General features: G+C 38.9%; 1 protein-coding gene and 1 long non-coding RNA gene across 2 annotated transcripts; both read right to left on the bottom strand.

The window, feature by feature from the left end:
* Positions 1 to 4,750: 4,750 nt before the first annotated feature.
* Positions 4,751 to 7,881, bottom strand: LOC308095218 (progranulin-like). Its single transcript, XM_080442191.1, has 5 exons — positions 7,762 to 7,881; positions 7,161 to 7,304; positions 5,549 to 5,893; positions 5,054 to 5,240; positions 4,751 to 4,806 (listed from the first exon to the last, which is right to left on the bottom strand). Exons 2-4 carry the CDS (start codon positions 7,302 to 7,304, stop codon positions 5,061 to 5,063), a joined length of 669 nt encoding a protein of 222 aa, XP_080298317.1. The 5' UTR covers positions 7,762 to 7,881; the 3' UTR covers positions 4,751 to 4,806; positions 5,054 to 5,060.
* A 2,056-nt stretch (positions 7,882 to 9,937) lies between these two features.
* On the bottom strand, positions 9,938 to 12,609 carry LOC308094945. Its single transcript, XR_013933999.1, has 3 exons — positions 12,543 to 12,609; positions 11,089 to 11,139; positions 9,938 to 10,076 (listed from the first exon to the last, which is right to left on the bottom strand). It is a non-coding gene; the product is annotated as an uncharacterized lncRNA (long non-coding RNA).
* Between the last annotated feature and the right edge of the window lie 3,465 nt (positions 12,610 to 16,074).

Here is a 16,074-nt window from a genome sequence, read left to right as displayed (position 1 = left end):
GCTTTGTATATGAGCAGATGATTTTGGAATGTATTTTTTAGACTTGGGTGAAAACGTTTTTTAGTTCAAATATATCTAATTATAATATAATAATATATTATATAATATAATTTCTAATTAGTAAGACTTTGGCTCTGAAGCCTTATTGTATCCCTCAATGGAGTAGGCTATGTAGCCTACGTATTATATGTAATGTAGTAGGTGATACTTGGTGTCAGTGTCATTCAGATGCTGGTTTCTACGTTGGCAAAATGTTCAGAAGCCCCCCCCCCCCCCCCCCCCCCCCGTTTTTTTTCTTTCTTTTTTTCAGTGCTTTAAATAATTTAAAACATAAATGGCTGCGTGTCAGGTTATTGGATATGTGGCGCCATCCAGTGGGGAAAGAGTGCAAATGTGGGGTGGGAAAGTGTGTTGAGCTGTTCAGGATTACCACTGATATAGGAAGGCAAATAAAATGGTTATATATCCATGCTTAGACTGCCAGAAATATTACTACCAAGAATAGTTTATTTTTATATTTGGAGCCACATATTTGATGTGTCATAGGTACAACTCAAAAGTTATTGAAGGTTTGTTGAAAAATGCAAAATAAATTATGAAAATATTTTTCATTTAAAATTGTTTTGCTTTTGCCTCTCTGGATCAACAAAACAAAGTTATTGTATGGAGGGGCGGGGGGGGGGGGGGGGGGGGGGTGGGGGTCCAAATAACAAACAAACAAACTATGGATTTAGTTTTCTATTGATGAACCAATGTTACCAAAAGCATGATCAAATTCATGGTGCATAGTGAAAACTATGCAAAGTCTTAAGGCCTAGGGTCACCTGTATCCCTGTTACATTCTCTTTGACCCATAAAACCTGTTGCCAACTGAGAATACTTGATCACATTTCAGCCATATTCCAGTGCAGTAAATCTCCATGGGAGATATGAACAGCTTCCTTGTTTCAAAAATTATGAAATGACAACTTGTGAGAAAGAAACACAAAGAGTTCTTATTCAATCAGTTTAGTCAAGTTGATGAAGGATTGAATGAGTCATTGAGCTTTGATATGGCTGTCACAGTCTGACAGTGATTCACATGATAGACAAAGGATATTGCATACAGTATATACACAATGTGATATTGTTATTTTTGGGTTGTCCTCAAAATCATGTTGATGAACCACCACAGGACATTAAAGTAACAAAAAACTAACAAAAGAAGACACTAACTTTAAACTTGTTTTTCCATGTCAAAGTGAAAACCAAAAAACCTGCCTTAGAGACAAAATACTCCATAAGTACACTGTATGAAAATGAATACCCATTAATCATCAACTTGTGATTGCCTAGTTGTGAAATGAAAACGACATACACTTGGCTTCTATGGCGTTTTGGAAGTTTAAAAGCTTCCCTTTATTTCCTCAGTTCATTGTGGGATTACAAATATGTATTAACAATAAAAAAGAAAATACTAAAAAATACAAATAAAATTTGGTTTTCATGTCAATCTGGTCAGATTTATAACTGTGTTTAGTGTTCTAAAAACATTTTTTGAAGAGGTTCCATTCAGATCTCATTCAGCCTTAAATACAGGCCAGTCTGCTTAACATCTGAGCAAGGTGCAGGAGAAGATGCCCAAAAAGAGCCCAAGAGCCCAAAGGGCCCAAAAGCCCCAAAAAGCAAAAAGCCTAAAGATGCTCTCGTGAGGACCTTCCCAGAACATGAGTGCATGTATGGTTGTCACGTTGGGGACTCTTCGAGAAGGCGAAAGTTCGAGAAGTCAGTGTGCACTGTGTGTATGTGGCTGTTTCAACAGCCGCCCACACACACACACACCAAAACCCAGTTTGCACCTTTTCTGACTTGCCTGGGGTGGGGAGGTAAATTTCCCCCAAGATGTGTGTCTTATACCTGAGCATAATTCAGTAAAAGCAATTATACTGTATATTATCAGCATTTACATATACAGTACATGAGTAAATTAAATCATTAATAACATGAGGTTAAATAAATGAGAAAATCAAATGATTCACACATGCATGTGTGCGTGTAACCTTTGGTTAAATCTCTCAAATCTTGGGTATTTTCTGAACAAGTTATCTCACTAATCAGTCATAAATACAGGCTGTATGTCACATACTGTGGTGGGTGCAGCTCACATAAAGGAAATGCAAAGCCACAAAAGGCCTCTGCCTTTTGCAAGCGTTCGAGTGTGCCTCAGCAGGCATTTCAACCAGTCAATATCATAATCCTTCTTTAGGCAAATCAAGTGATGTTATAATTTTAAGCCTCTATCCCAAAGTGAGCTGTTGAACATAAATTACCTTCTAATAAATTCCCATATTTCCAACAGGGGCAAAGGGTACCTTACACTGAGTAGGAAGTAGAGCTCCCAAGAACCTAGACCCCCTAAAAGGGGCACAAGATCTACCATTGCCTGACACTTAAAACCACTGCTGATGATTGAAATGATTTGTTGGTTTGTGAGTGGCATCATCTACCACCCCCCCCCCCCCCACCCTCCCCCACACACACTTTTTCTGTGAACATATCTTATATTGCTTTGAGTGTTTTTTGTGTTTTTGTAATGTACTGTATGTATTGTATGTCATGATGATGAATTGAGTACAAAGGACACAATGGAAAGTGTGAGTTGTGACCCAAAAGCACAAGAACAAACACAAGAAACACTGCATACTTCATAAAGATGGGATTTGGGTTCAAAATCGACAAAGTGGCCCTTTGAGAAATGCTAGCTAGGTTAAATTCACAGTGCATGAAAATGAGACAAGGCCTAAGCCGTAGGTCATATCCCTGTTACATTCTCTTTGACCAATGAAACATGTTGCCAACTGCACGACTTTGTCATATTCCAATACAGTAAATCTCCACAGTAGACATAACCTTTGTGAAATTTTATTGGAGGAACAGAAAATCAGCAGCACACATATAAAAACAAGTCTAATTCATGATAATGTCAGCATATAGTGTTAAAGAGATGTTCTCAGTTTTGCTTTGCATCTTCCTTTGGTCCTGAGGGGTTCTGAGAGTAAAACTACTTCCTACATTTCAAGTCGGTTGCATCACAGGTGTACCCATATTGGCAGCAGTGCCTACCATCTGCACAGCACATCGCCTGAAAATTGATACAGTTCCTCATTTCAGTAAAAGTGTGACATGTACAGTAAATGAATAAGGCATTTTGAATGCCATTTTAATTCAAGGATGGCATTGGATTAAGGGGACCATGCTGAACAAAAGTCACAGTCCCCTCCATGATGCATACACCATTCTTGCCAAATGATCTCTCATGTTAATTAGTAGTCTGGTCCTCAGGACTGAAGTTGAGAACCAGTACCTGGTAGAGATAAATGCAAGCAGTTGTCTGGGTCTCCCATCACTGGAGCCCAGAACCATTGTTCTATATAGGAGTCTTACCAGTGGGTAGGGACAGCAGACCCATTGGCCTGTAAGTGTAGGTGGCTTGCAGCATGTGTTCCCTGCAGGGCAGTAGAACTTGTTGTCACAGCGGATGACTCCAGCCTCAAGAGTACAGAGAGTGTGTTGTTGAGTGATTACACTTGATAGGGAAAAGTGTGTATGATACTGTTATGATTGGCCAAAATTTCTATTTGGATGTTTAAGGACTAGAGTTGTACAAACTTTTCAACTCCCCACATTTAAAGATATAGAAAAGATATGCCCAAAGGGGAAATTCATATTGTCACGAGCAGGACATGGTTACAAAACCAAAAGGAGAAATAGAGGGGACAGCCACCATTACCCATTATTACGCATGAAACAAAGATCACTCTTCATACTTTGACTCTCTCTATTCTAGCTTCCAGCTGTTTACTAAGAGCTGGATAGCAATCATTGCTATGGAGTGTTTGTTCAGTAACAATCAGGATAGAGAACTCATACAGGATAAACAAGTGAAATTGGAAGTGGTGATGAAACAAATAAGTGAACAGACAAAATTGGAAATTGAATACTATAAAATTCTAGCTGATTAAATGGGTATTCTCTCCGGATTGCTTGAAATTGGCAACCCACATTAAAATGTATTATCTATTTATTAAAGAACTGGATCGACAGGGAGACCGCTGTTACTGAACAAACACTCTATAGCAATGATCATCAAAATATAGAGCTTTAACTTTTCAACCAAAATAAAACTCATTCATTCATTAGTTACCAATACCAACATTATTTGTTTAAAACAACATGTCTGGGGACCAGAGGGATAACGGTGGTAATGGCAAAAGTGGTAACTATAGGCTCAATACTTTCAGTAGGCTACTGAGTATAATGACAGGGTAAGTTTATTTTATTTTGTGTGTTGTTGTTGTTTTTTTCATTCATTTAGTATTTTTCATTCATCAAGTATTGAGTAAGTAATATTTACATTCAGTGGTTGAAAAGAAGATAGGATCAACATACTGACAGACAAATACTGACAGACAAACATGTAGAAATACTGTAGATCACAGACCACAAATAAAAGGTCAAGCAGTCTCTCCAGCCTCCTCATTTAAAGAATTATGAAATCACAACTCGTGACAAAGACACATGATAAGTTATTGTGAAATCTGTTTATTCACGTTGATGAGGCATTCAATTTAACAAGGCGACAGCGATTTACAGGATCGAAATTCTTTTCAAGCTGAAAACAAGGATTTGGTGCCTAATAGAGACCAAATGTGATATTCTCATTTTTGGTTGTCTTGCATGTTGCATGTTGACAAACCACCATGGGACAGCATTGGGACACACAGCTGGTGCATGGGCTGTCTTCAGAGTCACAGAACAGCACTAGATCTGAAAACAAATACAGATCAAGGCTTAATATCATCATATCATTCCATAAAGCATCATAACACATGATGTTACAATATATTATGTACAACATGCTGGTTTCCAGCAATCCAGCTCGTAGAGGATAAGGATCAAGAGTTACTTTTGAGTTGAACACTTTTAACTTGTTTATCCTTGTGAAAAGTCACAAACCTTTATTTATGACAAAAGGCTCCATAACCACACTGTAAATGTATATGCTTATGCTTACCTCCTGTTCATACACTTGGTTCTTCAACTTGGGGATGTAGTTGGCTGGGACGGAGGCCAGGGACGGAGGCCAGGGCCGGCCTTGGGGCAAAGGGGTAGGGCAAGCCCTGTTTCTCACATGTGGTGAATGTCTTGTCACAGTCGTAGCCATAAGGACAGCACATGGCCCCATTCAAACAGCAATGACTCTGAGAAGGTCAGAGAAACCAACAAGAAGCCCAAAAGTGGTTAGCTGATAGTTCACACAAATCTTGTTTTCATGCAGTTGAAAATAAATCGGACACTCGTTAAATCATTTAATATTTAGCAAATGATTTTTTCCGTTCTACCAATATAGACAGCAGCCTACATACTTCTTATTGTTAGCAATTTCTTAATACACAGTGATTTGCTTAGACTTCTTACAAATAGTTTGGGCTTATTGAGCCTCTACAACAAAATGACATCCATGGTTTAATGCTGTACTCAATAAATCATAACTTAACACTTAACGTACCGGGGAGTAGCCGCAACACCACCATTCGCCCACCAGTGAGAAGCAGCAGGAATAACCATCATCACAGTAGGTCGTGTCGTCACACCACACAACTTCAGTCTTGGATGGTTGGACCATCTCCTCGCGCAGGGTCATCTCCAGCTCCTGGCTATGGTCGGGCCTGGTTTCAGAATCTCTCCCCAGTAGGTGAACTATTTGGAGGGACTGAGAACTTGGCACCTGTGGCTCCACCTTCTCCAGCATGGGAAAGCTGTCCTGTCCAGACGATCCGACACACGTGATTGTTGCAGCATCGCAGATAGTGCCACTAGGGCAGCAGTTGACTTTGTCAGCACAGCACACAGCCTGGGGGAAAATAAACATAGGCAATAATACAAACTGTTGTGCATACAGGAAGACTCATTGCAATTAACACATAATTGCTAAGCATTGTCTGACACAATTAATGGTGGAAGTGGGCCCTATAATCGATATTCACACATGGGCCATAACATCTTACTGGTGGGGTTTCCAACCCCGAGTATGACGTAAGTGCAAAATGGCTGCTGTATAGTTATGGTCAAAGCAACCGGTTTGGGTAAAAGTAACCTTCTGTCACCCTTCTGCAGTATCTGTATTATCAATTTTAACCAGTGCTATCCGGCTAGGGTTAGCAGAATCTCCCAAGCTGCAGTTGACTTTCAACAACACAGGTGCCCCTTTGCGAGTGCTAACTCTGCATCTGTTGCTGTAGTGTTGGTAATGTCTTAGCTACAAACATAGCCTACTACTGCCTCCTAGGTCACACCACGCATGACATGGCCTGCTGTCGCTGTCCATCGGCGGTGGTGCTGAATTCAATGCATGAATTGTAGACAGACGTGTGCTGTCATTGTATCGTGACTGGCAACTGGTTTTCTTTCTCCTTTAGAACAAGCTTGTTGTGTGGCTTGCTTGGCTCAATAAGTTACAATTTGTGTTCATGATTACGTTTTGTGTAGCCTACCTCTATTCACACTCACAATGTAATTAAACACTGATTCACCACTTGCCTGATTCACAGTTTCCTTTTACATTTATAAAGCACTTTCCAATAACGAAAACCTTAAAATGTGGGCAAATGTGGTGCAGTTCATGTTTTTGGTGCACCTGGTGATTGCCATGGGGTGTACTCATAGAGTTATAATATATCGGGTGTACTTCAAGAAAATCAAATGCTCCTCCTATGTACTAAAACTTTATCTGGTCATTTTTCCACTCACACATAGCCTACATACACACACACCATTTCTAAATATATTGATTCGCAACCTGGCAAAAGCAAATTGATCCCAATCTATAGTCAGTTTGATTGAATAACTTAGATGAGAATACGTTGAAATATTGAATCACTTTGGCCACTCAACTTATATTTTCTTTTAAGTTCATGTTGCTTACAAAAGTTCATTTAGTAAGTTTCATGGATTCGTTTCTTTTTTTTAGTAGTTCTTGTTCTTCATTTTTAAAATAGCCTACATTTTCAAAACATGTGACATTCATTTCCTGTCTATTACTATATATAGTATTACATTATTTTACAGGTAAGTCTTATTGTGATCATGCAAATTCAATAGCAGTGCTGTTGTTGACTTACATTGGAATAAGGGCAACAGCCAAATTTCCCAGGAGTCTTGGTCGCACAGCAGGTTTGGCTATCTTGGCAGAGACTACCATCAGGGCAGATGTAACCAAGAGAACATCCAGCTGCCATCAGCAACAGTGCAGCACACTTCCACATCTAAAGAAGAGCAGTGATGGAAGAAGAACTCACATTTTTTACATAAGTAAAAGTATCAATACCAAAATTAAAAAATACTCTGTTACAAGTAAAAGTTTGATATAAAAAAAAGTACCAAAAGTAAAAGTACTCATTATGCAGAAATGTCCCATTTCAAGTTTTCAAATATATTTTGAAAATAGCCGAAGTAGCCTATATAGGGCTGAAGATGTTAATGTATGTTTTGTTATTATAATAAAATGAGCAAAGTAACTAGTGACTAAAGTATTCAATTAATTATAGTGGAGTAAAAGCACAACATTTTCCTCTGAGATGTAGTAGAGTATAAGTAAAAGTATTGAAAAATGGAAATACTCCAGTAAAGTAAAAGGACTTCAAAATTGTACTTAAGTAAATATACTTAGCTACTTTACACGACTGAAGAAGAGAATGGTAAAAACAAAGAATTGTGACTTACCTTGTATGGCTGCGTAGGTGTTCTCAGATGTCTGGGTGAGGAGGCTACAAAGAAGTCAGACAACTCTTCACCAAAAGAACCCGTCTTTATATACAGCTACACAGCCTGATCCCGCCCCGTGTCAAAGTGTCAACCATGACTGTATGAGCTACACTACCTGTTTTTATTTATGCAAATAAATAAATCCCCTCGATTTATATCCTGTCTTCCCCTTTTATATTTGAATCAAGAGGCCATATAAATTATAAAAAAAACAATAAATTAAGTCCCTTTCAAATGTAGTCCTAGCCTAGGTGAACTTGTGGCCCCTTAAAAAAACGAGGTGGTAGAGCAGTGATGTAAATTAACTAAGCACGTACTCAAGTACTGTACAATTTTGAGGTTAAATAAATTAATAAATTATCCCTCAACTCTGAGAGGGCCAGCATACAAAGGTGGAAAATGAGTGCTGCTGAACAGAACTCATTAAACAATAGAAGTCATTATCTGCAGGTAGTACAATAGGCTCTTGGTAATTGGCTGAATCTGCTCTGCAACCCAACAGCATTTCTGTGAAAAGGCTCGAACGGCCAAGGCTCCAAAAAGTTGACGACTCCACCAATGCAGGTTTTTGCATTTTGTTTACCTCAGAATGTGCATAATTATTCACAGTGCAGGCCCGGGCAAAAATAATTCAAAATAAATAAGACTGGCCAAAAAAAAGCTCCAAATAACAGAATTTAGGAATACACACTTGGCAGCTAAATAAATGAAACAAACCAGGTCCTTAAGAAACTATAACAAGGAAACCCTGCAACAAAGGCCCTGGTAGTTCTCCCCTGGATGTTGTCATGGCTAGCTTCAAGCCAAACTGGACTTGTACCCTCACCTGTAGCATGCCTTTTAAGCAGGTGAGGCAAACCATCACATGATTACTAATTGGTAACTATATACTCAAACAAAGCTAACTAAAGGCCCATGAGATATTTTACACAATTATGTCATAATGAAGTAAGTCAAATATGTTCATTACAATGTTTCCCAGGCGCCAATTCATTCACCAATTATTAACTAAAGACAACATATAATACCAACATAAACATACACCCCTCCTCCTCTACAGTGCTTGGCCCATTCCAATCAACAGGATTGCCAGCACTGCAGAGGAGAGATAACCTGACACCGTCAAATGGAAGAAAGCTTGCGACACACATTTTGTTTCACAGCGTACTTGCATCTGAGACTCCGGGCGCAGAATCGATGACAGACAGTTTTTTTTTTTTTCAAGCTACTAGGCAGGTGATTGGATGATCCCGCCCCTAGCAGCCGCTGATTGGTTCGGACACGCAGTGTTCGGCCATCTCTACTCCCTTCGCAATCCCAGACCTCCCTGAAATCAAATGCAAATGAGATTTCCGGAGGGAGGGGGTTTACCAGGCTAGAGGAGAGACAGGTGACCCCCCAAACAATTCAAATTGCCCACACAGTGTCAAATAAACATTTAAAACCCCTTTCAGTCACTGAGTGTTAGAATGTCTTCAGATATATCCATAAGGACACATGCAATACAACACTACTAAATACTGTTCCCAGCCGGCTTGCTGGTAAATGCATTGGGAAGCAGTTGTGCAGTGTGTGCATGTACAGTTCCTCATTAATGTCTGTAGGGCACAGGTTGCCCCGTGACATTTTCCCTCTCTGGTAAATGAGGATTTAACAAGTGAATTATTACACGCCAAGTAGATAAGATCCACAAATGGCAGGTCAAACAAGGGCAGATTTGAAAATTGAATCCGTCCCTGTAACCGACCTTAAAAATACAATCCAACTACCAAAACAAATAAAAGATAATGTAGATTTGCCACTTAAAGGGCTGACGGCCCCTTACTCCCAAAGCTTCCTAGTCTTTACTTTCCCCACCACCACCTTTGTGTCCAAGAGGAACGCAGGTTTAGAAATCTGTTGGCCTCTTTACTCAACTGATGTCACCAAAGTTGGATGTGGAGAAGGTAAAAAAAACGAGGAAAAAAGACATACAAACCAATCAAAGCCAAACCTAACTAGTGAACTGTCATAAAGATGAGAGGTGTAAAGCTGCAGTTGTTAGGGCTAATCCATACTTTGCTCGACAGAAATTCGGAAATAACTTAAATTCAAGTGAAAATCTAAAATTCTTAGTTGAAAATCCATTATTTTTGTCGAGTGACGCGGTCGTGCCACAGAGTATAAATTAGGCTTTATTCGTAATCGGAGCCAGACTGAGATGCTGCCGCCTTCTTCTTCTTCTTCCTCCCATGCTTCTTGTGCTTCTTTTTCCGCTTCTTTTTCGATTTGTCCTGTGGTGGAAATAGGGTGCAAACATTAACAGGCATTTCCACAATGTGAAGTTTTATTGATTGATTGAATACTTGATTGATTGAATACTAAGACATTTGTTAACAGTACAGCAGTACAGTCAAAAAGGCTATGCTAAAAGGATAAAAGGAAAAAAGCCGCAGTGTGCTTGTTTCCATTGTACTAATTTTCATCAACAAGACATACAATACAGATCAGTAACAACACTAATAGCAACAATATATATATTTACAGAAAAAAGAGGGGTGTTAAAGAGTTAAAGGTAGTGTAAGTGATTTGCAAAGTTTCAAATAATTGCAAAATGGGTCTATGTTCTGATAGTGCTCATTACTATAGTGTGTCCTGTCCATATAAAGAGTCTCCATGTCTCTCCAGCTCTTTATAAAACAGAAAATGTATTTTGTAGTTTTTTTTTTTTTGTAGTTCTTTTCATTTCCAATTTTATCCAACCAGGACAGAGAACTCAATCAGGACACAGATTAAACAAGTGAAATTGGAAGTGATGACACTAAGAAATGAGCATGCAAAATTTGAACTGAAAACTATACAAATTAAGCTTAAAAATGGGTACTTTCTCCTGATTGGCTGAGATTTTGACACCTACCGAAAAATGTATTTTCTGTTTATTAAAGAGCTGGAGAGACAGGGAGACATCTGTTACTGAAAAAACACTCTATAGCAATGATTACTATCAGAATATAGTATTTTAACCTTTTAAAAAAATACTTTTTGTTTTTACCAAAAAATATCACTTACCCTACCTTTAAGCTACGGAATAATAATAAGGAATATCTAAGTATTTAGTGCTTCTTTCTTTCTTTCTTTCTTTTTTTAATTCAGTACAATGCACATCCAACATTCAGCTATATCTTACTGAGATGGTATTCATCACTATTCTGATAATAGTCTCTTTTTCTCTTCAGCCTAGTACCAACCCAAACTGATGCATTGTGTCTAATAACATTCATTCAGTCATTGACGTAGGATACTTACTGTAATTCTGTCCTTCTCTTCACTACTTCTCTTTTTCTTCTTGGCTTCAACCTGGTGAAAAAGTAGAAATGAGAAACCACAAAATAGTTAACGACTGCCTCAAAGCCACAACAGAGGAACACAGAGGTTTTTTCCCCATCAAGCTCTGAACAATGACCCAGCTGCCAGGTTAACCGTCTTGGACTTGTAAAACACCTGCTCACCAACAGAGCACACACATTATTTTTGGACATTATCTTGCATAATCTCTTTGCAAATATTGTTTGCTTTTAGACTGCATCTAGGGAAGAAATAGTTCACAACATAAAGTTAGCCTGCTTTAAATTAAAGGTAGGGTAAGTGATTTACTTTGGTTAAAATAAGTGTTAAATAGCTTTATATTCTGATAGTACTCATTGCTATAGAGCGTTTGTTCAGTAAAAGGAGTCTCCCATGTCTCTCCAGCTTTTTATTAAACAGTGCTCTCTCCTGATTGGCTTAAATACTTTTGTCACCTACCTGAAAATGTACTATATTCTGAGAGACCCCTGTGACCGAACAAACTCTCTGTAGCAATGATTACTATCAGAATATAGTACTTCAACCTTTTTAACCCACCCCCCCCCCCCCTACCTTTAACTGATATATGTATTAGATTTTGCTTCAAATGAAAACTGTCTAAAGTACAAGCAGTATTCTTTCATATATATAGCTATTTTGCAACAAATCTCAGCAAGGTTAATAGCGTTGTAAACCGTACAAGGAAACCCATTTGGTGGAAATGGCATATAGCTACTGCAACGCACCTAGACATTCCTTCTGTGCAAACACACACAAACATTGTTTAAAAGTACACGGACACTTTGGTAGCGGTCGGGTTGCGTAGTTACTTTGTCATGATGCAACGTTTTCACTGCTTTAACCCGGCAACCCTGTGTAAATTACGCCACCGCTACCAGCCCAAACGTTAAAGTAACCAATAATTGGGCCGCGCGACCCGGAAATGACCGTAATAATCCTAAAACGGGTTTTTTATTTTTTTTGGGTGGGCCACCGGCCCACTGGCCCAGCGGGTCACCGGGCATATGCCCGGTATGCCAAATGGCCAGTCCACGAACCAACACACCAACCAAGTGTCCTTGTGCGTGCATTTCTATTGTGTTGCCATAATATGGAAAGAAAACGTCATAAAATCATTTGAATTTGTATAAGCAAATTCCGCATTAGTGTGGACATGTCCGTAGAATACTGGTAATGGTACATTTTGCTACTGTATGCAAGCAATACAATATCCCAGTGTCAAGTGACACAGGACACTTTTAAAATTTGAAAAAGGTTATATGCATGAGGTTTGGTTGTTGATTTTTACTCACACAGGACAGTACAGACTCTGTGTTTCACGCTTACTGCTTTTGATGCTGACACCTGCAAAAAGGCTGATCTCTTGCTGTCCATATATGCATCTATACACTTACTCCTTCCTCCTCTTCAGAATCAGCTGAGGACTCTGAGGATGAGTCTTTATGGCTTCGCTCTGCCTTCGGCTTTTTTCATCCTGTGGCAAACATGAGATTGACAGACTTAGAATTAATTGATAAGCATCGGAACTGCAATAATTGGTGGAGTGATACACAATATAACTGTAGTTTCCTCTGAGGTCACTGGAGACAACAGGAATAGGTATGCTAATTGTAGTTTATTATGACTGATAACTGACCCTTGTTAATGACATTAACCGTTAACCCAGGGGTTTTAATGTTTTTCAGGCCAAGAGATGAAGCAGGGACCCCCACTACATAGTGTAAAATAATTTAGGATTTAGAAGGCGTTTCTATAATGGGCCTCAGGTGTAAATGGGTTAATGTGTATTTTCAGACATTAAATAAGTTCCTATCGCACAGACATTTGGCAGCCCTTCTGTAGCAACGAGTACCCCCTATGCGTCCCGGACCCCATGTTGAAGACCCATACACCAGGGGTTTTCAACAGGTGGTCTGTGGATCACTGGTGGTCCGTGAAAGTATTGCATGTGGTCCCTGACCATGCATTTAGTAATGTAGGAAAGTGAAAGTGAATATTTTCTTCCACAGGACAGTGCACTAATGATCTGGTAATCTCTCAAGAACAGATTCTGCTCTGCGTTGGAATCTGTCGTGAAGGTTCGTCATAACGTGTACACACTGTGTGGGCGTGGGCGTGCCTTCAGATCAGGAAGCAGGCCGCGCTTTACCCAATCAAATGTAGTGTGTCCGCTGATCCTTCCCTACTCGAAACAAGCTGAAACTAATTTAACAATGGCGTCCGCGGAGCAGACAAAACCACGGAAAGATATTCACATTTTAACTTGCTCTTTCATCATAGAAACAAGTGGGCTTATAACCAAAACGATCCATGTTCTCTGGGAGAAATGGTGTTAGTGTTCCGTGTAGAAATATTGTTAGTGGGAATGAAAACATAGTCGCACCACCCGGAAAAGGAGCGTGAAGGCAGACTAAAACCCCGGTTTCCTTTGCGCATAGGTGCTGCGTCGTCTTTAGCCCAGAGTATAGTACAAACAGCAGAGGGCGCTGTTTTTCATTCTCATTTGGCTTTGGGTTCCCAGATTGACTCTAAACAAGTACACAAGCAATAACATTCCCAATTCCCAAGTCATGAAAGCAGTGATGTTAACGTTTTAAAACGTGCCTAACACATCAGTGTTCGCAGCTTTGGTTTGATTTCAACCAGTATTTAACCTTTTCACTTAATATGTTGAGATCGGTTATTCAGTTTGTTTCTTTATTTCAGTTGGTAGGGCATTCCACAAGTGTGTCCCTTTTACTGAATAATAAGATGACTGACCAACAGTGAAACTCTGGTTTCTGTTAACAAATTTTAAAAAAAGCTATTTTTGCTCAATATATAGCATATCGCTAGTTAAAGGGCTCACGCAATATTGTAATATGCAGTAAGTCTAGAGTTGCCTATAACTTTGGTTCTCAAAGTGGGGTCCGGGGACCCCCAGGGGTCCTTGAGGCAGTTCCAGGGGGTCCCCAGCTAAATGATGGATAGTTAGGAACCAAGAAATGGAACCAAATGGACCTGTTAGAGTCCATTTGGTTCCATTTGTCTCAGAGTTACATTAACATTGTTTTCACAATATAAATTGGGGTCCCAGAGATAGAAATGCCATAAAATAGGGGTCCGTAGCCTTATGCATGCCAAACTGGGGGTCCTTGAAATTAAAATGGTTGAGATCTTGACTGCTAGAGCTGTAAAAATCATGTAATATGTATTAGCCTACTGATGAATTGAGTACACTGGACCACAATGTAAACGAGCCCCGTGGTACTACCTGTACTGTTAATAAAGTATTCAATCAATACATTTTGTTTTACTTGCTAGAGGATGTTGAGGCGTCATCATAAATAGTCAAATAGTAGGTGATACTTGGTGTCATCAATCAGATGCTGGTTTCTACGTTGGCAAAAGTTCAGAAGTCCCCGCCCCCTAGTATGTTTTTCTTTTCTTTTTTTCAGTGTTTTAAATAATGTAAAACATAAATGGCTGCGTGTCAGGTTATTGGATATGTGGCGCCATCCAGTGGGGAAAGAGTGCAAATGTGGGGTGGTAGTGTGTTGAGCTGTTCAAGGTTACCACTGATATAGGAAGGGAAATAAAATGGTTATATATCCATGCTTAGACTGCCAGAAATATTACTACCAAGAATAGTTATTTATATTCGGAGCCACATATTTGATGTGTCATAGGTACAACTCAAAAGTTATTGAAGGTTTGTTGAAGAATGCAAAATAAATAATGAAAATAGTTTTCATTTCATTTCAAAAGTTGTTTTTGTTTGTTTCTTTTGCCTCTCTGGATCAACAAAACAAAGTTTATTCAAGTTGATGAAGAATTGAATGAGTCATTGAGCTTTGATATGACTGTCACAGTCTGACAGTGATTCACATGATAGACAAAGGATATTGCATACAATATATACAAAATGTGATATTGTTATTTTTGGGTTGTCCTCAAAATCATGTTGATGAACCACCACAGGACACATAGTTGGTACATAGACTGTCTTCAGAGTCACAGAACAGCCCTAGGTCTGAAAACAAATACAGATCAGTGCTTTCATTGCATAATGATGCTAGTGCTACTGTACCATTATATTATGCAAGGGCACCGATACTGTGGGTGCCTCGGGGCTAAAAAGCCCCCAGGAGAAATGACGAGCATCCATCACAAACTCATCACAAAAAAGTAAAAAGAAAAAACCTCCGACATCTGCACTTCATGTAGTACATTTTTTGTACCAAATTAACTGAATTAACCGCATTAAAGTTAAAAAAGAAAGAAAGAAAAAAAAAGTAACAAACTTTAAACTTGTTTTTCCATGTCAAAGTGGAAACCCAAAAACCTGCCTTAGAGACAAAATACTCCATAAGTACACTGAATGAAAATGAATACCCATTAATCATCAACAGGTGATTGCCTAGTTGTGAAATGAAAACGACATACACTTGACTTGTACAGAGGCCTTTATTTCCTCAGTTCATTCTGGGATTACAAATATGTATTAACAATAAAAACGAAAATTAAATCTAGGAAGGTTTTCATGTCAATCTTGTCAGATTTATAAATGTGTTTAGTGTTCTAAAAACATTTTTTGAAGAGGTTCCATTTAGATCTCATTCAGCCTTAAATACAGGCCAGTCTAAATTTGGTAGTTCCAAAAATGTATTGATTATACCAATCATTAATATAATTTATAGATTATTATTTATAGATATAATCATTATTATTAGACACCAAATAGGTATCCTCTCAAAATAGATACATTTACATTTCTAAGTAATTTTTTACCTTCCTCCTTGTGGAGCCATGTCTGCTTAACATCTGAGCAAGGTGCAGGAGAAGACGCCCAAAAGCCCCAAAAGCCCCAAAAAGTCAGTGTCTGTGTCTTATGTGTCTTACTCTATAGGTCTATGTGTGTATGTGGCTGTTTCAACAGCCACCCAC

Source organism: Gymnoscopelus braueri (genome assembly GCF_963280865.1).
Source record: "Gymnoscopelus braueri genome assembly, chromosome: 11".
Lineage (NCBI taxonomy): Eukaryota > Metazoa > Chordata > Actinopteri > Myctophiformes > Myctophidae > Gymnoscopelus > Gymnoscopelus braueri.
Note: the sequence above shows the minus strand (reverse complement) of the source record. Positions and strands in the feature narration are given on the sequence as shown.

Excerpts from the sequence above, each read along its gene's own strand:
- LOC308095218 (XM_080442191.1), bottom strand. The coding sequence starts at position 7,304 with ATGTGGAAGTGTGCTGCACTGTTGCTGATGGCAGCTGGATGTTCTCTT. Across the intron at positions 5,894-7,160 it reads GCTGTTGCCCTTATTCCAAT|GCTGTGTGCTGTGCTGACAA; the intron begins GTAAGTCAACAA and ends ATTTTCCCCCAG. Across the intron at positions 5,241-5,548 it reads GGTGTTGCGGCTACTCCCCG|AGTCATTGCTGTTTGAATGG; the intron begins GTACGTTAAGTG and ends TGACCTTCTCAG.